The following is a 21,916-nucleotide window of genomic DNA, read 5'->3' on the forward strand; positions in this document are numbered from 1 at the left end:
GGGCGAAGTGGTTGGAAACCCGCCTGCCAACGCAGGGGACATGGGTTTGAGCCCTGGTCCGGGAAGATCCCACAGGCTGCGGAGCAACGAAGCCCGTGTGCCACAACTGCTGAAGCCCGCGTGCCTACAGCCCCCGAGCCACAGCTAGAGAAAGCCCGTGCGCAGCGACAAAGACACAATGCAGCCGAAAATAAATTAATTAATTACCGAAAAAAAAAAAAAAAAAAATGTATCCTGGCCGCCATGTGGAAGATGGGTTAAAGGCTAGAGGCAGATACACCTGTCGGGGGCCTTGGGTGTGGGCAGGCGTGGAGGTGTGAACGGAGTGAGGGATGGTCATCCACCGTCCAGTTAATCCTCCAACTGTCCGTGGGAGAGAGGCTGCTACCCTCAGTTGGCAGACTAGGGCTCCCAGACTCAGAGAGGCTAAACTGCTTGCTCCAGGTCACACAGCCTGCAAATGTCAGAGTGAGGACTGGGCCCTGGGCAGGACGAGGGCTGTGGGACCCCTGAACCTTCCTGCCCGTCAGCGGCTCCTCCTGAAAGGCGTGTTTCTCACATGCCATCCCCTCTTCCAGCAGATACCAAGGCCCACAGGAAAACAAAGCCTGGGAGTCAGAGTTCCAAACCCACGGTCACCAAGGTAGGTGCCTGGGTGACTTCCTGCTCCGGGTCTCCAGCGAGCAGAGCTCGGGCATCCCCACCCAGCCCCAGAGGGGTCAGCCGAGGAAGGGGGCAACTTATTTTCCTACAAACTACAGAGCACTTTCCTCCCCTCCCCGGCCCTTCAGCGCCCCGAGGATCACCATCCCCATTTTATAGATAAGAGGCTGAGACTTAGAGAGGTGAGGCCACTTGTTGAAAGTGACCCAGAGCTGGGATTTCACCCCTAAGTTCGTGGGCTCTGAGCTGTGCACCCGGCCCTGCCCAGCTCTGTCCCCTTGCTCCTGGTTTGCTTTCTTATAGGGCGAGGATGCTGCTGCTTCCCCAGCCAAAAAGAAGATGGGCAGCAAGGTCCCTAAAAAGCCTGCTGCACAGGGGGCCGGGGAGGGGCCTAAAGCCAAGGCCCCTGTTCCTCCCAAGGGCAGTGGGTCCAAGATGGAGCCTGTACCACTGGCCAGGAAGGCAGAGGCCCCTAAAGGCCCGAGAAAGCCTGGCATTCCCACCAAGTCCTCTTCGTCCAAAGTGGCCAGTAAGAAGGCAGAAGCCGAGAACTAGAGGTGGGGTGGAGACAGACTGAGATTCTACTTTTTTATTCCCCTAAAAACTATCACTCTGTTTCACTGTAACCTATTTATCAATAAAGACTTTTTCCCCCACAAATTGGTGTGGAAGGAGGCTGAGGTCTAAGGGTTTGGCCATCCAGGGCTAGGACCCAGATAGAAGCTTCTGCCCTGGGGAGATGCAGACTGCTGCAGGGATCCAAAGGCACGTAGGCACCTGTGGAGGCACTGGAAAGGTGTTTAATGCAGCCTGAGATCTGGGACTGCTTCCTGGAGGGGGCAGCTTTTGGTCTTAAAGGATGGGTAGGAATTGCCAGTTAGATGAGGGGAAGGGCCTTGCAGGCAGAGGGCCCAGAATGTGGGGTGCAGCTGGAAGGATGGGGATTTGTGGTTTTGAGAGAACAGGTGGGGGAGGGGTGGCATGAGCCCCTGGGCTGTGGAGATGGGGCAGGAAGGTGTGTGTGGAAGGGTGGACTGAGGAGGGCAGACATCGTCTTGGGGGCAGTGGGGAGACAGGGTAAGTTATAGGCAGGGAAGAGGCTGACGTGGTGTGTGTTGAGAAGGAGCCCTGTGGCTGCGGAGAGGAGGGGTTAGAGGAGCTGAGGGGAGGTGTGGACCCTTCGACTAGTCACTGAGTGGGACTCTGGGCCCCTCGGGAATCCTCAGAAGGAAGAAAAAGCACAAAGGCCGTGGGGTGGGAATGCTCTTGACAGGCACGTGTGGCTAAAGCCCAGATGGAGACAGAGGTGAGGTCTGGGGTGTTTTAAAAACGTATGTGACACTCTTCCCATGGAGAGCTGGAGTCTGTGCCCCTGCCCCTTGAACCCGGGCTCTTCGATTGCTTGACCAGTAGACTACAGTGGAATTCACATTAGGACAGTTGCTGGGCTCAGGCCTTAAGAGACTGGCAGCTTCTACTTCCTGTGTGTGGGTTGTTTCTTGTTTTTTCGCTTTTTAATAGCTGCTCTTAGGACTCAGCCACCATGCTGTGTGGAAGCCCAAACAGCCGGTGGAGAATTGAGGCACCCCAGTCGTCAGCCCCAGCTGGGCTCCCTGACCAGCCAGCACCAATTTGCCCGCCATGGGAGTGCACCATCTCGGAAATGGATCACCTATCCCAGTTGAGCGGCCCCCCTGACACCACGTGGAACAGGCGTGGGCCTTCCCTGCCGAGCCCTGCCCTGCCCCAGGCAGACACATAAGCACCACAAATGTATTGGGGTGGTTTGTTACTCAGCAGTAGATACCATAACAGGGGCTGCAGGGTAGACTAGGGCAAGATCCTGAAGGGCCTTGTAAGCCAGGGTAGGAATTTTGGGTTTTGTTTGTGATGAACAGCCGTTAGAGGCCAGTGAGCAGTGGAGTGCCTGCAGGGGGACACGGGCAACAGCAGGGGGCTAAGGAGGCGGCCCCTGAAATGGTCCAGCTGAGGGGTGGGCCGCCATGGAGGGAGGGGTTAGAAGTAGTGGATTCTGGGTAGAAGTTTAAGCAGGGTGGATGGGATATGCTGAGGGAGTGCATGTAGAAAGGGGTCCACAATTTGGGGTCCACACAAGTGCTTGTGTGGCTATCACCTCCTGGGGCGAGAACAGCTCGTTCAGGGGGCTGCCAAGAGATGGTCCAGATGAGGGGTGCCTGCTGAGCCAGGGAGCGCGCAGAGACGTAAGGGGTGGATTTGAAGGGAGTCAGAGGTAAGCTGGATGGCACTTGGGAAGGGGAAGATGGGACACAAAGGGAAACTGAGGCAGCCCAGCATGGAGCATCAGACTGTTCCCTTTCTGCCGCTGCTCCCTCAGCCCTGCCCTCGCATCCCCGAATCCCACGTGAGGCTTTGTCTCACTGCCGATGGCTTCCTGGCTTCCCTGGGGCGTCTGTAACGTGGCTGCCAGCAGAGCCCCGAGGGGCACAGTGAGCAGACGGCAGCGAGCTGGGTTGGCGCTTCCCCCTTAGGGGGTCTGGTTGTGGGAGGCACCCTGGGCAGCCTCTGGGGGGGGGCAGTTGGGCATCACCGGGCATCCCACCCCCACGAGCTGGCAGCAGGCCAGTAGCCCTGACCGGGCAGAGGCCGGACAGCACCCAGCACCCACGAGACTTGGGAGGGCCTCCTCCCCTGTTCTAGGACAGACATTACGCCGAAGTTTCCACCTTCTGTGACCCTCAGACGGAGCTAAGGGACACCTGTAGCTGCAAGGCAAGTCTTCAGGGCCCCAGACAAGGACTGGGGGTGGTTCACAGTGGTTGGCCACCTTCTGTGCCGAGAAATGACCCTAGAAACTAGAGATGTCCTCCCTGTGCAAATGCGTTTTTAAGCTTCAAGAAGGAATTGCATGTTAATCAGGCATTAAAACAGGCTGTGGAATAGTTAATGGCATAGGAAGATGTTGCATGGGGTACAAGGCAGCTGCGAAACGGTGAGTACATCCTGATCTCGATGATCACTCCTCAGCCTCCGATCCAGGCAGGCACACGATTTGGAGTTTGGAATGGCATGCTCTCAGATTTTAACCATGGGTGGGTTAGGGTAGCTTTTATTTTCTTCAGGCTTTTTGTACTTCCTGTCAGTTCTGCAGAAAACATGTATTCATTCTAGCATCACACCCCCCAAAAAAATTCTTATCAAATTGTGTAAATAACTTAGACTAGAAAGTCTGCTGCTTAATAAAAAGGCATCAGTGATCAGAATAGAGAATTTGAAAAGATAAAGAATCTCTGCCCAGAAGGCACTACAGGAAGAGGCTATTTTTAAAGCTAAAAATTGTTTACTTTTCTCATTTTTCTGTTCTCAATTCTAGAACTGGTATTTTTGGGATTTTGTTTAAATTGTACGAATTTTTCTGTCCTAGCTCTTACTCCTGATTAATGTGTGTGTGTGTGTGTGTGTGTGTGTGTGTGTGATTATTTTTCCTTCATAAAAAGAAAAAACTAACTTAAGCTGCTTCTGATTTGGAGGTGGTCCTTTAGTGACCTTTCCTGGGGGTCAGTGAACCTCAGCCCCAGCTCAGGCCTAGAGCCAGCTGGGTGGGCTGGGGGTCTCTGTGGTATTTGCTGATCCCAAGTCATGTGCTGTGGTGAGAAATAGTGCAGGGTTATACCAGCCTGGGAGAAACTGCCTGTCTCCTCATCTGAATAATGGAGTTAATGGTATGTATTTATGACAAATTCAGGGCGAGTGTGTAAACGGCAGTTCTCTTTCCAGGGTGCTCACCTTGGAGCTCCCCACACACTTCGGGGGCCGCTGTGGAAACGCCAGCCTGGAGGAAGCATGGAACAGAGGAATGAGGGGCCCACGCAAGCTGGTTTTTGGCTTCCCTGTGCCGTGACCTGGGAAATTCCTCGACTGTGCTGAGAGTCAGTTTCTACATCTGTAAAATGGGGACGATATTCTGTTCCTCACGGCTTATTACATAGGTAAGTAGGTTAGGAGCAGGGCCTGCCCAGGGGTAGATGGCACACAGCAGCTGTGACGTATTCCTGGCGGTCAGTGGATGCCCGCGTTTCCCCACTAAACCTTCTTGGAAGCGGAGTTGGTATCTGCACACCCCTCACGAGGGGAGCTGGGCAGCGTCCTAAGCCAGGCCCCCCTCCCTCCTTTCTGCTACAAGCACAGCCATCTCAGGATAAAGGCTGGAGCCCACGGCAGGTTTTCCCATCAGGCTTTTATTATAAAGAAGGTTCCAGAGCATCCCAGCCTCCCCCTCTAGCCCAGCCCCAAGGTCTGCGACCTGTCCCAGCACTGGCTGGGTCAGCCCCAGCCAGCCGCTTCTGGCGGAACAGAAAGGACGGTGTTCTCAGGCCGCGGGGGGTCTCTGCCAGGTCTGCCTGTCCCCTGGAACAGTCATTTCCAGTGTCGCACTGGGAGCCCCTCGGGACCCCTCCCCGGGTCCTCTGCACTAGTGGCAGCTATTCACAGTTGGCGCGTGGTAAGTTTTTTAACATATAAAAGCTTTTTTTTTAAAAAAAAACAACAACAAAAAGTGGTGCTCTCTTTAGAAACACTTCCAGCAAGATCAGGTAGCCCAGCTACAGCCTTGGTGCAATTCAGCCCCCTCCCCTCCCTCGAGACCAGGATCGCCCAGCACCTGTCCCCTCGGCCCCCGCCCGCCCGGCTCCCAGGGCGGCACAGAGCCTCCCGCGGGCAGTGGATGCTGCCCACTCGGCCAGTGGCCGCTCAAGCACAGAAACCTGACACTGCCGGATGGCGTGTGGCCAGGATCCTCTGCAGGTGAGGAGAGCTGGGGACAACGTTTCGGTGGTTGAAGCGGAAGCCAGCCGAGGGCTGGTCCGAGGGGCCTCCCCTCCACCGGGTAGGATGAGGTAGTGTTTCCGGCTGCGACCTCAGAGCCGGGCGGCCTCTTCGCCCATCGGTGGGTTCGCTGGCACTGGGCCGTGCAGGGCAGAGCCCATCGGTGGGTTCGTTAGCACTGGGCCGTGCGGGGCAGAGCGAGTGGGACGCCGTCCAGGCCGTGCTAGGTGGACGGTGGGAGCCTTACCGGGGAACGACTGCAGCATTTGAGCCCCCAGCCCTGAGCCGGGTCTGGGGGCAGGTGGGAGAGGACGGTGCCCAAGGGGCCAGGGCTAGGGGCTCCGCTGGCTGGCTCAGAGAGGCCCCTCGTGCTGCGTCGTTTCCCAGCCGGAGTCCGAGGCACTGGGGACAAAGCGAAGTCGAGGGAGGGCGCCCGTCCTGCCAGCCCCAGGCTCAGGCCTCGCTGTAGCACTCGTAGATGTTGTCCTCCATCAGGGCCACCACCTGCTCAAACTTGTGCTGCAGCTGCGTCCTCCGGGCTGTGGGGTTTGCCTCCAGGGCGCTCATGATCTGAGGGGGAAGCGGAGGGAGCTGGGCCCAAGCCCGGGCCCAGGACCCCCAGGTCCCACCGCACATCCTGGGGGAGAACACACCGCCTGGATTTCCACTGCTGGTGGCCACCCACAAAGCGGAAACGTCCTGGGGATATGAATGCCTGAGAGGGACCCTCACCCTGGGTTTGTTTCCCTGAGCAGGTGGCAGTGAGCAGGGCTGACATGGGGGGCATCGTAGCTGCGAGGGGGGCCTCGCACTGGGGGGCTACTCACCTGTGGGCGATACCTCTTGGCGTATTTATAAATCTCTGCCATGGCCACGTTGGTGTTGAACTCATTCTGGTATTTCTGTGAGGAAAGACAAGGCGGGAGTTGGAGAGAGGCTGACTCCGTGGTCAAAACCAGGCCCAGCCCAGCCAAGACTCGCTGCTTAAACACAGCCCCTCGCTGACGGTCAAGTCCCGCCCTGTCCCGCACGGCAAGGTCAAGTCCCGCGGCACACCCGTGACTCCTCTGCCAGGTGCGCGTTCATTTCCTGCTCGCTGAGCGGAGTCATGTCATGGATTTGTTTGTAGTAGCGCTGCACGATTTTCCGGTACTCGGGAATCTCCTTGGCGTAGAGCAGCTTGTTGGTTGGTGAGTCCTGGGCAGAGAGGAGTGAGGGATTAAGACACAGACTCGTTTTCTCCTGGATGAGCCCTCGTCTCTCCCGCTACACAAACGAGCCCATCACTGAACGTCCCCGGCCTGCGAGCTTTGGACCAGGGACCCCCACCCCTCTCCTCTCTGCCCTCGTACTTGGAACCCCTGCCCTATTTTCTACGGCACTGTCAGGGTGATGACCTCAAGGGAGGACCGACTTTTAGGGGAAAAAGTGCACGGGCTTGTGCCAGCTCTTTGACACGCAGGCTGTTTTGTTTGTATCCTTGCTTAGGGATATGGGTCTTGGTGGCTAAGATTTCTGGAAGCCTGACTGCTGTCTCAGTGGAATATTTCCCACCACATGTTTCCTACGCCTGAAAGCAAAACGTGCCAAGTATGTTCCCAGTTCTCTGTCATGGGCGTCCTGCTTTCCAAGATAGTGTGTGAGAGGTGATGGCATTTTCTGCCTCGCGTGGCCTCTCTCTGAAAGTCATGGGCTAAACACAGGGCCAGGCACCCGCCCTCCTGCAGGGGCAGGTCTAATGCTACCATTTCATTAACGCTCACAGCCTCCCTGCCCGGTCCAGGCCCTTCCCTCTGCCTGGAATGCCGCTCTCTCTCCTCCGGGCCCGCTAAAGCCAGCTGGATCCTCCCCCTGCAGACAGATGCCTCAGGGGTCTCCCTCCTGCATGTATTCAAAGGTCTTGGTCACTTGTGCCCCCCTCTGCCCACCCCTTCACTCAGTGCCCACTGGCTGGCTCTTGACCATCAGGGCTGCCGCCCGGAGCCCACGGGTCTCCGATGGTGTGCCAGACCAGGCAGGCTTTCCACGTTCACTCTGGCTTCTCCTGGCCTGGCTCCACGGCCTCAGCGTTGGGAACTGGTGCGGGGCACACCTGAGGCAGCTGCCGCCAGTCTGCAGCCACGTAGTTTGACTGTGGGTGGCGGTTTCTGGGAGTCCCCCCTGCTTCTGATGACCGCGTTCATTCCCACATCCCCCAGATCTGAGCTCTTTTGGTTCCCCTCCCAGAAGGATCTCCGTCCCCATCAGCACCACGTGGCCTGCCCAGGAGCAGCTGACCTTGCCCAGCTGCAGGTCCGAGATGGAACAGGCGTCGATGAAGGCCTGTGCGATGACTGAGAGGCAGGCATCGATGTGGTCTGTCTTCTCGATGTCAAAGACAAACTGTGGGTTTTTCAGGATGTTCACCCAGAACCGGAGAGGAAGGCTGTGGGACAGAGAGTGACAGGGGCAGCGGCGTGAGCCCCCCCCCCCGCCCCGGGGGGTGGGCAGCGGAGGCAGTGGTTGCCGAGGGGGCTTGGGACAGGCTGGCTTTGCCCCTCGAGGCCAGCGGAGACTAGTCACAGGACAGAACCTCTGGAAACCTCGGTTTTTTCCCCTACAAATGCGGCTGATGGCCAGCCCTGGCCGGCTGGGGCAGCAGAGGGGCTGGGAGCTGGGTTTCCTGCGTGGAGAGGGCCACGGGCTGCGGCAGGAGCTGCAAGACCTGGCTTCACCCTCGTTGCCCGCCCCACCCCTGCAGAGTCGCCCGCTCTCACGCAGCAGCCTGGAGCCAGCGAGCCAGTCCTGGTTCCCATTAGAGCCCCCGCCCTGCCCCCACCTCGCAGCCCATGGCTCCTCCTCCAGCCCCTGCATGGCTGCGGGAAGTCCATCATTAGCTGGGTCACCAGGCAGACTGAGGGAGGGGAGAGGCCTGGATCCTTCGCCTCAGGGGGCCGGAGGGTTGGTAACACCCTCCTCCCCAGTGACTGGGCAGCCTGGGACATACAGACCCCTCACCCCACCCCGCCCAGAGCTCTGAGCAGCCCCTGCAACTACACAGAAACTTCTAGGTCTGCGGCATGTTTTTCTGGGGGTTAGGCTGAGGTTTTCAACAACTTCTTGTTGGGGTTTGTGACCATGAAAAGCTAAACCGTGCCTCAAAGCAGGGATGTGATCGGAGACAGGAACATCTCCACGAGCCTCAGCGTGCTCATCTGTAAAACGGAGCTGACGGTGCCCACCGCAGAGGGGTGGAGGAGCGTGATGGTAAGGGCAAAACTCAGACAATGCTCACTTCTAGTTAATTCTTACAATTAAAGTGGGTTACTTTTACTGCCCTGGTTTTATAGCTAGGAGAAACTAAAGCACAGAGAGGTTAAGTCACTTACCCAAGGCCACACAGCTTGGAATGGCATAAGGGATTGAACCAAGGCCAGAGGGCTGAGAGAGCAGGCTCTGAACCCCCGCACCACTGCTGCCCCCAATGATGGAGTGAAGCCACACAGCCCTCCCCTCTGGCCTCCCACCCACACCACACTGGCCCACCACCTGTTGGTCTTCCAGATGTGCAGGGTGTCAGGGTCTGAGATCCCCCTCTTCTCTGCTTGCTCTTCCAGGAAGTCAAAGAAGTACTTGACAGCCAGTGGGGGCTTGTCTTCACGGATACTCAGAATGGCCTTGAACAGGTCATCCAGAAACTTCTGCAGCGTGCCCTGCATGGAAGCAGGTGGCCGTCGTCAGCCCAGGACCACACGGAGCGGGGTAAGCAGGCACCTCCGGAGGTTCAGGGGAGCCCATGGTGCTGGGACTGAGCAGTGCTGGGTGAATGGGGAAGCTACGTGGTATCAGGCTGGTCATCTAACCTCTCCGGGCCTCGGTCTTCCTGTCTGTGAAACGGGTTAGTGCAACCTACCCCACAAGGGTGTTGGAAGGACTGAGACATAGAGTAGGGAATTGCTGGGCTGGAGTGTGAGCTCTCAGGCACGCACTCTGCTGCCCCAGCCGTGTGGTCTTGGGGGCATCACTGGGCCTCTGCTGCCCTCCGTGTCACACGGGCTGATGGAGAAGTTGTCATCGGGCACCCTTCATGCTGGGAGCAAACCCCTCCTCAGCTGGGACCCAAAGCCCTCAGCCTCTCGCCCCAGAGCCTGGCTGGCCCCAGGGGACCCACTGTTCCCCTCACTCCAAGTGTGTGCTCACAGCTGACCCACTGGAGTGAGGACACAGAGAGGAGGGTGGGCCCACCTTGGTGGACAGCAGGCGGGTCAGGTAGATCTCTGGTAGCACCTTCTTGCGGTGGCTCTGCCGGTGGGACTTCTTGGGTTCTGCCAGCTCATCCGTGGGCAGCACCTGGGAGGCCGGGGCAGTGGTCATTGCTGGCACCAGGCACCATCCCCGGCCGCCCGTGGGCACTGGGCTCTCTTTGTGGTGCACACGAGCTACCCCGGGTCCCGTTCCCGCTCCCCACTGCAGCCTTTCCCAGGGCCTGCAAGCACTGCCCGCCGAGGCCCAGGGTGGCAGGAAGCCAAGTCGACACCCAGTGAAGGGCGGGCACGCCCAGGGCCGGAGGCAGGGCACTCACCAAATGGAAATACTTCTCTGTGTCCAAGTCTTTCACTGCGAGAGGGAAAACACACACAATAAACGAGCGAGGAGTGGGGAGAGAGAGAAACAAATGGAGACAAAAAGATGGAGAAAGAAACTGAGCTCAATGGACAGAGCCAAACGCACATGCGGAGAGAACAAGGCAGAGAGAGAGAAATGCAAAGTAAGAGAGCTGAGAGCGAGATCCAGAGACACACACAGAGAATGAGGTAGAGAGAGAAAGACAGAGGTGTTGACAGACGGAAACATCCACAGGGTGACAGCAGGAGCAGGGAGACAGTCACGGCCCCCGAGTAGGGCAGGGCAGCGGCCCTCACCCCCCAGCCCAGACCTCACTGGGAGAGACCTCAGAGCCTGCTCCTTGCCTCAGGAGGGGACCCCAAGACCCAGAGGAGCCTAGGACCCCAGGCCTGGGGCATCTGAAGGTATGGATGGGAGGTTTGAGGTGGGGACACAGGCCAAAGCCCACATGGCCTCTTGGAATCACATCCCACCCTCCTGGGGCCTCTCTCTGCTGCCCGCAGGAATCCAGCGCTGAGAGGGCAGGCCACAGGCCCTGCCAAGCAGCCCTGCGGCAGGGGGACCCGGCCCCACCCCCAGCAGGGAGCCTGAGCTCCGCCCAGCCCTGTCCCTCGAAGCCTCAGCTTCCCCACTGGGGCCGCTCAGAAGGGGCCCTCCCCACGTCCACCAGGACTACCTCGGCCCAGGGTGTTGTCCTTCTTGTCTGTGAGGCTCATGGCCAGGGAGGCACCTTCAGGGATCTGAGGGGGAGAGAGGCCGAGGTCAGAGGGCGGAGGTCAGGGAGGGTGGGAGTGGTGGGAGGTGGGTGGAGCCGGGGCCCACCTTGTAGTGGGCCAGCGTGTTGAGCTTCTTGCGGCCATCCTCGACCACCGAGGTGTCGTCCAGGTCCCGCAGGATGTAGCTCTGCGTGCTCGAGGCGAACCACTCTGCGGGCAGGGGGCAGGGAATCAGGGCTGGGAGCAAGGGCCGCGGGGAGGCAGGCCCCCAGCGGGCCACACGGGGAGAGAACCGGGGGCACCCACACCTGTCTCTGAGCCTCTACTTGCCCATCGGGGAGACGGGGAGGGGAGACGGTGCCGGGCGCAGAGCAGGAGCTCTGGAAAGGCCTCATCCTCGGGGCTGTCACTGGGATCTCAGATCTGCTGGGGAGGCCTCTCCCGCCCACCCTGGCAGCAGCCTGCATCGACCTCCCACCGCAGGCCCTGTCTCCCCTCCCCGCCCCACACAGAGCTCCTGGCAGCTGACCTGTCTGCACGTCCCCAGAGCCACAGTTAGCGCACATCTGATGAGCGGCGGGAGTGTGTGCGCCCAAGGCAGGAGCCTGCGCTGCTGAAGCAGCCCCACGCCTGCCGCCCCGGCCCTGCCCACCTAGGTCGACGTCCTCGGCACGCGGCCACTGGGAGTAGGGCACGTTCTTGCAGAAGGCTTCCAGGATCTTCTCCTTCACCTGCGTCAGCGTGTCTGTGTCCATGGCCCGCACGCTCAGCGAGTCCATACCGCAGCCCTGGAAGGACACGTTCAGATTCTGCAGGAGAGAGGGGGAGGGTCAGCGGGCGCCCACCGGGCCCTGGAGGGGAGACAGCCTGCAGGGGGTGGGGGGCCGGGCAGCGGTGGAGCCGGGACTCTCCGGGGGTGCGGGACCCCGCCCGCCCGCCCGCCCGCCTGCCCGGCTCACCCGGGGCTTGGCCTCGATGTTCTCCCGCAGCAGCCACTCCTCGTTGAGCGTGTAGCGGGCCTTGCCTGTGATGGCGTCGATGGAGCCCTTGTTGATCTGCTGCTTGATGGCGCACAGGAGCAGGAAGAATGGCTCCCCCACCGTCTCCTGAGCAAGGTGCGCGCCTGTCAGAGGCTGAGGCCAGACTGCCTGGCCCAGCCCCTGGCCTCCAGCCCACACTCCAGACTCCGGCCCCAACCTGGAATGCCTTCGCTACCCCCTTCTGCCAATACCTCCGTGGCTGCCTGCTTATACCCTCCTTTTGATCGTGGTGCCGCTGCCTCACTCCCATCCCCCACCCAGTCTCTGTGGACTCCAAGCTCGAACATCGCCTTATGTGGGTGGCCACATTCATTTCATCCTGCCAGCAACCCTTCCATGTACGGGATGTCATTCTCACTGCCGAGACTCAGAGAGGGCAAGCAACCTGCTCAGGGTCACCCAGCAGGGAAGTGGCAGAGCTGGACTCAAAGGCACCTCAGAGGGCATGTGAGGACTGAGAAAACAATCTTCTGAAACAATGCCACTGACAAGAGCCTCTGTTCTATCCTGGGCTTGCTCTGAGCCCTTGCAGGGAGTCAGGCCTTCTCTGAGCCTCAGTTTCCCCATCTGTATAATGGATCCTATGGGGCTGTCCCTGTGCCCTCCGAGCCCCCCATTCCACATCTGCACAAAGAACATGATAATCCCTTCGGCGGAGTTGGCATGAGAATAAAATGAAATCGGGTCTAGGCGGCGGCACAGCTGCCCGGCACCCTCACCCTCAGGCAGCTGTACATGCAGATGGACATCCAGTTGGTGAGCATCTTCTCGACCACAGACTCCGTGCGCCTCAGCATGAGCTTGGGGTTCTTGGCGGCCGAGGCGTCGATGAGGTCCACCAGCAGCTCCTTCATGATGCCCGTATAGTACTCGAGCTTGCCGTGGAGCGCAATCGTCATCAGGGAGGCCAGGCTGCACCTGTGGGCGGGCGTGGGCTGGGGGCGTCAGCACCACCCGCACCGCAAGGCCCCGGGCTCCGAGGACCACGCAGTGGGGGTTCTGCTGCTACCTTGTCGCTGGATGCAGACGGGTGAGTGTGACTAAAATCTTGCTGGAGAAAGGGCTACCTTCCCTACCATGCACAGCAACCGCCATGCCCACGAGCCCTGTCCTGGCAAGCAGACCAGGAAGGGGAAGAATGGGGAGGGGGGGGGTCTCAGGACCTCCAAAGCCCCAGCACCCAGGGTCTGACGCTGGGGAGATGCCAGCTGCCCCAAGGACATGGTGATTTGGAAACTGGCCCAGCCTTGGATCCAGCCAGGCAGACCCAGGACCGGCTGGGTGGCCTCCAGCAGGCCCCTGCCCTCCCCAGGAGCCTCGCAGCCTGACCTGTCCCGCACTGCGAAGTCCTTCTGTTGCTCCAGTGCGTGGACGAAAACAATGAGGAAGTGCTTGTTGTTGAGCAGCGAGGAGAACAGGCTGATGCCCTCTTCCATGTTGGGCCGGCAGCTCTCGGGGATCTGCAGAAGCATTCAGTGAGGGGGTGTCCACAGAGGTCCAGTGTCTCTGCCTGGCCTAGGAGTCAGCGCTTAGGATACCCTGAATGGCTCCTCAAATGCTTCCTGGGAGGGGGAGCTCATTACCTTTAGTGGTAGACGCCTCCTACCTCCCTGTGAATGGGAACAGTGGCTCAGTTGAATTGAAAAGTGAGGCTCAGGCAAGGGTGCCTGAAGGCAACCCAGTATCCCTGTGTGAGGGGGGGACCCTCTCACCTTCCATTCTCTAAGCAGCAGGGGGAGTGGGATGTCCAGGGGGGACCCAATCCTCTCCCATCTCTACCTGGCCTGGGGGTCAGCACATAGAACACCCTGGATGGCCCCTTGAATACCTCCTGTGATGGAGGGCTCACTACCATCCAATAGCAGGTTCCTCCCAACTTCCCATGATTAGGATCAATGGGTCAGATGAGCTGGAAAGTGGGGCCCAGAGAGAGATGGGGTTGCCCTGAGGCAGCCGTGTGTGTGTGTGTGTGTGTGTGTGTGTGTGTGTGTGTGTCTGTGTGTGTGTGTGTGTGTGTGTGTGTCTGTGTGTACGGGTGGAGGACTACTCACCTTCCACTCTCCCAGCAGTGGGTGGGTCTCCTGCACCAGGGAGCTGCCCGGGGAGTTGAGGGTCTGGGAGGGCAGGACGTAACGCTCTTCATAGAGGGAGGAGCACTGTGGAGGCAGACCCCCAGCCCCTCAGCAGGGCCGCAGACGCCCAGCATCTCGGCAGGGCTGCACCTTCCCCTGACGCATGCAGGGGCCGCTCGACAAATGCCAAAGCCCACTTTACAAAGGAAGAGGAGGCAGCGGGCCGCACCCAGGTGCCATAGGACTCCAGAGGAGAGGGGAGGGGAGTCCCCGGGGGCTTCCTGAAGGAAAAGGAGCGGAAGCACCAGGAGCCCAGGTGTGGCAAAGCTCGAGTGCACGAGGCTGAAGAGGAAGCAAAAGCAGCTCCATGCAGAAAGAGGGAAACTGAGGCAGAGGTGCCTGCAGGGACCACAACATGGGCTCTCTGTGGCTGCTGCATGGAGAACAGTGTGGACGGGGCCAGAGGAGGGTGCTGGCCCCTGGCATAAACACTCCTGACAGGCCAGGGAAGGTGGGGACAAGGCAGCGGCCCCTGGAACACCACAAGGAGGCATGGCAGGGATGGGACAGAGTCCAGTGGACAGACGGAGGAGATGTGGAGGCCCAAGAGGCCTCCCTGGGAAGGGGCCCGGAGAGGAGAGGAGCTGGCAGGGAACCGGCGCCTCTACTCGCCCCCCGGGAGGGGAGGCGTGCCCAGCACCCCAAGGGAAAAGTGGGCCTGGCAGCCAGCTTCTGTATGGACAGTTAAAACATCAGTGGGCAGGGAAGGAAAGTGGGGGAAACTGGGCCCTCTCCCTCGGCAGGCCAGGGCAGGGGCCCAGGCTGCCACGGGCAGGCGTGCAGGTTTCGTACTGCTCAAGGGGCCCAGGCTGCACTTGTCAAGTTGTCCCATCGGCACAGAAGTGCCCTCTAGGTTCCCAGGGCCCGGGGAGGGGGCGAGGAGCTCCTGAAGCAGCCGGCAGGGGCCCGAACTGACCTTAGGGAAGAACGTGCGGGTCACAAAGTGCTTGTACTCCAGGAAGGGGATGCCCTGGCTGCGGTTCAGCTCCTTGGTCAGGTCCGTCATGTCCGTCTGCAGCTCAGCAAAGCCTGGTAAACAGGCAGCGGCTGTGAGTGGATCAGACGGTGAAGCCGAGGCCCAAGGTCCCGCACGGTCGCCACGCGCTACCTTTACGGATTTCCTCTCGGATCTGGGATTCCATCTCCTCCATCTGCAGCAGTGTCTTCTGCCAGTAGCGCTCAGCGCGGCGGCTCTTGGTGCAGAAGACAAACAGGGCTGTGGGCAGCAGAGAGGCGGGTCAGGCCAATGAAAGCCCTTTGCAGAGCATTTGTCGGTACCTGCCCTGTGCAGGGCCTGGGCCCGAAGGGAGAGGTCCTGCCTGCGCCCCTCAGCTCCAGCTCCTTGGCGCAGGCGCCTCAGCTCACGGTCCTCTCCTCCCCAGTGGGTTGAAAACTACAGGGCCAAGGGCTTGGGAAACGGCCAGGAAAATAAGGCTCCATGTCCCATTCTTATAAGAAATGTGTGTTTGCTTAAAATAGTGATAAACACCTACCCTTCTGAAACTCTTCCAAAACACTGCAGAGGAAAGAACACTCTCAGACTCATTCTATGAGGCCACCATCACCCTGATACCAAAACCAGACAAAGATACTACAAAAAAAGAAAAATACAGGCCAGTATCACGGATGAACATAGACGCAAAAAATCCTCAACAAAATACTACAAACCGAATCCAACAACACATTAAAAGGATCACACACCAAGCTCAAGTGGGATTTATCCCAATGATGCGAGGATTTTTCAATATCTGCAAAAAGAAAATCAGTGTGATCCACCATATTAACAAATTGAGAAAGAAAAACCATATGATCATCTCAATAGACGCAGAAAAAGCTTCTGACAAAATTCAACACCCATTTATGATAAAAACTCTCCAGAAAGTGGGCATAGAGGGAACCCACCTGAACATAATAAAGGCCAAATATGACAAACCCACAGCAAACATCATTCTCAATGGTGAAAACCTGAAAGCATTTCCTCTAAGATCAGGAACAAGACGAGGATGTCCACACTCACCACTATTATTCAACACAGTGTTGGAAGTCCTAGCTGCAGCAATCAGAGAAGAAAGGGAAATAAAAGGAATCCAAATTGGAAAAGAGGAAGTAAAACTGTCAGTCACTGTTTGCAAAGGGCAGGATACTATACATAGAAAATCCTAAAGATTCTACCAGAAAACTACTAGAGCTAATCAATGAATTTGGTAAAGTAGCAGGATACAAAATTAATACACAGAAATCTCTTGCATTCCTATACAATAACAATGAAAGATCCGAAAGAGAAATCAAGGAAACAAGCCCACTCAACATTGCACAGAAAAGAATAAAATGCCTAGGAATAAACCTACCTGAGGAGGCGAAAGACCTATACCCTGAAACCTATCAGACGCTGATAAAAGAAATTGAAGATAAACAAACAGATGGAAAATATACCATGTTCTGGGACTGGGAAGAATCAATATTGTGAAAATAACTATACTACCCAAGGCAACCTACAAATTCAATGCAAACCCTATTAAATCACCGATGGCATTTTTCACAGAACTAGAACAAAAAATTTTACAATTTGTATGGAAACACAAAAGACCCCTGAATAGCCAAAACAATCCTGAGAAACAAAGATGGAGCTGGAGGAATCAGGCTCCCTGACTTCAGGCTATACTACAAAGCTACAGTAACCAAAACAGTATGGTACTGACACAAAAACAGAAATATAGATAAATGCAACAGGATAAAAAGCCCAGAGATAAACCCACGCACCTAGGATCAATCTATGACAAAGGAGGCGTGACTATACAGTGGAGAAAAGATGGTCTCTTCAATAAGTGGTGCTGGGAAAACTGGAGAGCTACATGTAAAAGAATGAAACTAGAACATTCTGTAACACCATACACAAAAATAAACTCAAAATGGATTACAGATCTAATGTAAGACTGGAAACTATAAAACTCTTAAAGGAAGACAGGCAGAACACTCTGACATAAATCACAGCATTAACTTTTGTGATCCACCTCCTAGAGTAATGAAAATAAAAACAAACGGGACCTAATTAAACTTAAAAGCTTTTGCACAGCAAAAACAAAAACAAAAACCCAAAAGACCATAAACAAAACAGAAACACAACCCACAGAATGGGAGAAAATATTTGCAAATGAAGTGACTGACAAGGGATTAATCTATAAAATATACAAACAGCTCATGTAGCTCAATATCAAAAAAACAAACAACCCAATCAAAAAATGGGTGGAAAATCTAAACAGACATTTCTTTAGAGAAGACAAACAGATGGCCAAAAAGCACATGAAAATATGCTCAACACTCCTAATTATTAGATAAGTGCACATCAGAACTACAATGAGGTATCACCTCACGCTGATCAGAATGGCCATCATCAAAAAGTCTACAAACAGTAAATGCTGGAGAGGGTGTGGAGAAAAGGGAACCCTCTTGCACGGTTGGTGGGAATGTAAATTGATACAGCCACTATGGAGAATAGTACGGAAGTTCCTTAAGAAACTAAAAACAGAATTCCCATATGACCCAGCAATCCCACTCCCAGGCATATATCCAGAGAAAACCATAAATCAAAAAGATACATGCACCCCAATGTTCACTGCAGCATTATTTACAATAGCCAAGGCATGGGAGCAGCCAAAATGTCCATCAACAGAGGAGTGGATAAAGAAAATGTGGTACATATATGCCATGGAATATTACTCAGCCATAAAAAATAATGAAATAATGCCACCTGCAACAACATGGATGGACCCAGCGATGATCATACTAAGTGAAGGACATCAGACAGAGAAAGATAAATATCATGATATCACTTGTATGTGGAATCTAAAAAAAAATGATACAAATGAGCTTATTTACAAAACAAACAGACTCACAGGCTTTGAAAACAAACTTACAGTTACCAAAGGGGGAAGGTGGGAGGAGGGATAAATTAGGAGTTTGGGATTAACATACACACACTACCATATAACACAGATAACCAACAAGGACCTATTGTATAGCACACGGTACTGCACTCAACACTCTAATAACCTATATGGGAAAAGAATCTGAAAAAGAATGGATATATGTTTATGTATAACTAAATCACTTTGCTGTACACTTGAAACTAGCAACAATGTAAATCAACTATAATATAAAATAAAAATTAATTTAAAAAAATTACTTGAGTGAAAAAAATAAAATAGTGGTAAACAGTGGATTTCTCTAGATGAGAGAATTATGGGTGATTTCTGTTCTCTTTCTGCTATTTAGCATTTTCAGTTCTTTCTACAACGACGAGGTATTACTTGTGAATTAAGAAACTTTTAAAAGATTACAAAGCAGTATTATATTATAACCCCTTTCTGGGATGTAACCCATCTCTATATATCTCACACAACGAGATGCATAAAATATACATGGGGCTTCCCTGGTGGTGCGGTGCTTAAGAATCCACCTGCCAATGCAGGCGACACGGGTTCGTGCTCTGGTCGGGAAAGATCCCACATGCCGCAGAGCCACTAAGCCCGTGCGCCATAACTACTGAGCCTGAGCTCTAGAGCCCACAAGCCACAACTACTGACCCTGCACGCCACAACTACTGAAGCCTGCGCACCTAGAGCCCGTGCTCCGAAACAAGAGAAGCCACCGCAATGAGAAGCCCGCACACCGCAACCAAGAGTAGCCCCCGCTTGCCGCAACTAGAGAAAGCCCATGCACAGCAACGAAGACCCAACGCAGCCAAAAAATATGTATGATATCTTTATATATTATATATTCTATCCCAGTTTTCCCTAAATTTTCTACATTGAATATATTACTTTTTTAAAAACAGTTTTATTGAGATATAATGCACATGCCGTATAGTCTATCCATGTAAAGCATACAATTAGTATATTCACAGGGTTGTGTAACCATCACTACTATCTAATTTTAGCACACTTTCCCTGCCCCTTGAAGACCCATAACCACAAGTAGTCAGTCCCCATCCACTCTCCCCCTGCCCCTGGCAACCACTAATTTGCTTTCTGTCTTTATCGATTTGCCTATTCTGGACGTTTCACATAAACGGAAACAAACTATGTGATCTCTTATGTCTGGCATCTTTCACTTATCACGACATCCTCAAGGGGCATCCATGCTGTACCATGTGTCAGGACTTCTAAAAAATTACAAAGCAGTACTTATAACGCCCTTCTGAGATGTAATCTATCTATCTATATATATATCATACAATGAGATGTATAAAATACATATATTCCTTTATGGCTTAATGCTATCCCATGGTATGGATAAACCATACTTTCTTTATCCATTCATCAGCTGATGGACATCTGGGCTGTTGCCACTTTTGGTGATGAATAATGCTGCTATGAACATTCATGCACAGGTGCTTGTGTGGACATATGTTTTCATTTCTCTCGGGCAGATACCCAGGACGGGGACTGCTGGGTCACACGGTAACTTTATTTAACACGTCGAGGAACTGCCGGAGAGTTTGCCACGGCAATGGCACCATTTAAATTCCCACCAGCAGTGTATGAGGGCTTCAATTTCCATGCCACATTGAATACATTACTTTCATAACCGTTATTTTGATAGTGGTATAGCCTACCTAAGAGGAAGGTTAATCTTCCTGAACAGCCCTCTTGTAAGTACCTTCAGCAGGCCCTACTGACTGGAGAACAAGGATCTGAATCCCTCTGCATGGCACTCAGGGCCCATCGCCTGGGCCCAGCATACTTCTCAACAGCTACTGTCCTCTACCTTCTGTGCTGTGGCTGGGGCACACTCCTCACCACCCTCTGAGCGCCTCACCCATTCCTACCTTCACGCCTCTGTTCAGTCTGCCCCGGCCCACTATGCCTTCTCTCCTACCCACTGATCTTCAGAGGGGCTGAGGCAAAGTGGGGTAGGTCTGCCCCCGCAAAACGACACGAGGGTGGGGCTCCTTACCAACCACGGAGAGCAGCAGCAGGACACTACAGATGACAATGGACACGATGATGGCGGTCTCACTGCCCCCCAGCTGCAGCGTGGCGATGGTCTGGTTGAAGTTCCCTACCTGGATCTGCACAGAGGTGGGGGGAGGGGGTTGCATCCTCCCTGGACTTACGCCCTGGCTCTTCTCCTCGCTAGCTGTGCGGTCTTGAGCAAGGCACCTAACCTCTCTGAGCCTCAGATGCCACAACTATAAGACAGAGAGAGACCCACCCATCTCCTGGGGATGCTGTGAGGGCTAAATGAGATGATGCTTGTCAAACCCTTAGTCCCGAGCCTGGCACAGAAGGCAGACTCAATAAATACAGGCAACTGTGATTACTATTACAGCCTGGGAGGAGCAGCAGAAGAGCCAGTGGCCGGGCAGTTCATAGAGCCTGGCCATGTCCTGAAGTGTCTGTAAGGCTGCCCAACGACCAGGGGAGCAGGTGAGTTCTTAGGACTCAAAGGGCAGAACCGGGACTGGGGTACAGGTGAAAGGGAGCTTTTGCAGTCAGAACCATCCTGGGTGGCATGTGCCACCTGGGAGGGAGTGAGCGCCCCATCTCAGGAGGCATGCAAGCAGGTACAGTGCAGAAGAGATCACATGTTCTAGGCCCTCTCTCCACTCCTGCTTCCCTCCCTCCATGACTCGGCATGGCGACTGGAGGCCCAGACTCTGGGTAGAGCAACAAGTGGAAGCGGGACAACTTGTCATGGCCTCTGAGAGTCAGCTGGGGCTGATCACCGACCTTGAACAGATCACTGAGTTTTGGGGTCTCGGCTTCCTCATCTGCCAAGTGGGGAGGTAAAGCTCCTCTCTGCCCTGGTTGTCTAAGCTTCTGAGCATGACAATGCTCAGCTGAGACGTGCCGGGCAGGGGGCAGATGCTCAGGCACTTGGGACAAGACTGGGGGCCAAGCCCACCTCTGTCTCTAGTGCCCCGTCCACTCACTGTGATGGGCAGCTGCCCCTCGCCTGTGCCCAGGGACTCGTTGACCGAGCAGTGGATGACTCTCTCGGAGACGATCTGGATGTCACAGGCCACCTGGCCAATCTTGACCCGGTACTCGTGGCTCTCGAGGCCCAGGCCGTCCTGCTCCTTCTGCGGGAGCAGAAGGGGTGCTCGTGAGGCCTGTGGCTAAGCCCGGCCTGCTCACGCCCCGCACCTGGCACCCACTGGCACTCACGTGGATGACCAGGGTGAGGGGCTCCCCGGGGTGGTGCTTGATCCACTTCTCCCTCTTTGCCGTGGAGAACTGTGGGTCAGGGAGGTAATCCAGGCGGAACCTGCTGCCCCGCTGGGCCTCCTCGGGGTCCAGGAGCTCCTCGTCCACGGCTGCCTCGTCGGCGTAGGCCCGGCCGTTGAGGAGGAAGTCCACGGGGGCTGACGCGTTGCTCAGGGCCCCGGGCGATGGGCAGGTGATGAGGGTGGAGTTAAGAACCTTGCAGAGCTGGTTGGGTAGGGCCGGGGCCAAGGTCGGGGACGGGAGGGCCAGTCAGATGTGGGAAAAGAGGGGGAGAGAGAGAGGCAAAGAGACAGGAGAGGTGGAGATGAGGAGATGTGGTGGAGGGACGCCTGGTCAGCCGGGGCCACAACCAGCCCTGCCCGCCGGGGCCCCGCCCTCACCGTGGGCTCCCGGCCGATGTGGTGCACGGCCATGGACACCTTCTGCACCATGTGGAAACGCTCGCCGGCCACCGTGATGGTCCTGCCGCCACTGTGGGGGGACAGCAAGCCCCGTGAGCCCAGATGCAGCCCCAGAGAGTGCCCTGGCCTGTGGTCACGTCCAGGTCTCACCTGACGTGGCTGCGGCGGGGACTGATGGCCGTGATGACTGGGTTCCGCTTGTACCAGAAGGTGAGGTTGCCGCGCACGCAGCCCCGGCGCTCGAAGCGCACGCACACGGGCACGGGGGCCGGCAGGGCGCCCCCAGGCACCGTGCAGGTGATGCTGGTGTCCGTGCGCCTGCGGAGG

General features: G+C 55.9%; 2 protein-coding genes across 2 annotated transcripts in view; one reads left to right on the forward strand and one right to left on the reverse strand.

Moving 5' to 3' along the window:
* Window positions 1-1,218, forward strand: part of H1-8 (H1.8 linker histone) — a 4,132-nt gene extending 2,914 nt beyond the window's left edge. The window contains exons 3-4 of the mRNA XM_007461581.1: window positions 579-643; window positions 967-1,218. Of these exons, the coding sequence (XP_007461643.1) occupies window positions 579-643; window positions 967-1,218 (317 nt within the window). The remainder of the gene's footprint in view (window positions 1-578; window positions 644-966) is intronic.
* Window positions 1,219-5,919: 4,701 nt separating this feature from the next.
* The window catches only part of PLXND1 (plexin D1), a 53,725-nt gene continuing 37,728 nt past the window's right edge, over window positions 5,920-21,916 (reverse strand). The window contains exons 16-36 of the mRNA XM_007461565.1: window positions 21,740-21,907; window positions 21,569-21,659; window positions 21,129-21,392; window positions 20,894-21,043; window positions 19,915-20,029; window positions 15,068-15,175; window positions 14,876-14,988; window positions 13,879-13,983; window positions 13,157-13,287; window positions 12,547-12,745; window positions 11,747-11,893; window positions 11,440-11,596; window positions 10,894-10,997; window positions 10,748-10,811; window positions 10,028-10,062; window positions 9,691-9,795; window positions 8,995-9,158; window positions 7,744-7,891; window positions 6,523-6,663; window positions 6,294-6,368; window positions 5,920-6,036 (exon numbers count right to left, since the gene is read on the reverse strand). Coding sequence (XP_007461627.1) covers window positions 5,920-6,036; window positions 6,294-6,368; window positions 6,523-6,663; window positions 7,744-7,891; window positions 8,995-9,158; window positions 9,691-9,795; window positions 10,028-10,062; window positions 10,748-10,811; window positions 10,894-10,997; window positions 11,440-11,596; window positions 11,747-11,893; window positions 12,547-12,745; window positions 13,157-13,287; window positions 13,879-13,983; window positions 14,876-14,988; window positions 15,068-15,175; window positions 19,915-20,029; window positions 20,894-21,043; window positions 21,129-21,392; window positions 21,569-21,659; window positions 21,740-21,907 — 2,701 coding nt within the window. The remainder of the gene's footprint in view (window positions 6,037-6,293; window positions 6,369-6,522; window positions 6,664-7,743; window positions 7,892-8,994; window positions 9,159-9,690; window positions 9,796-10,027; window positions 10,063-10,747; window positions 10,812-10,893; window positions 10,998-11,439; window positions 11,597-11,746; window positions 11,894-12,546; window positions 12,746-13,156; window positions 13,288-13,878; window positions 13,984-14,875; window positions 14,989-15,067; window positions 15,176-19,914; window positions 20,030-20,893; window positions 21,044-21,128; window positions 21,393-21,568; window positions 21,660-21,739; window positions 21,908-21,916) is intronic.

The sequence above is a fragment of the Lipotes vexillifer genome, unplaced genomic scaffold (genome assembly GCF_000442215.2).
Source record: "Lipotes vexillifer unplaced genomic scaffold, Lipotes_vexillifer_v1.1 scaffold889, whole genome shotgun sequence".
In the NCBI taxonomy this organism is placed as follows: Eukaryota; Metazoa; Chordata; class Mammalia; order Artiodactyla; family Lipotidae; genus Lipotes; species Lipotes vexillifer.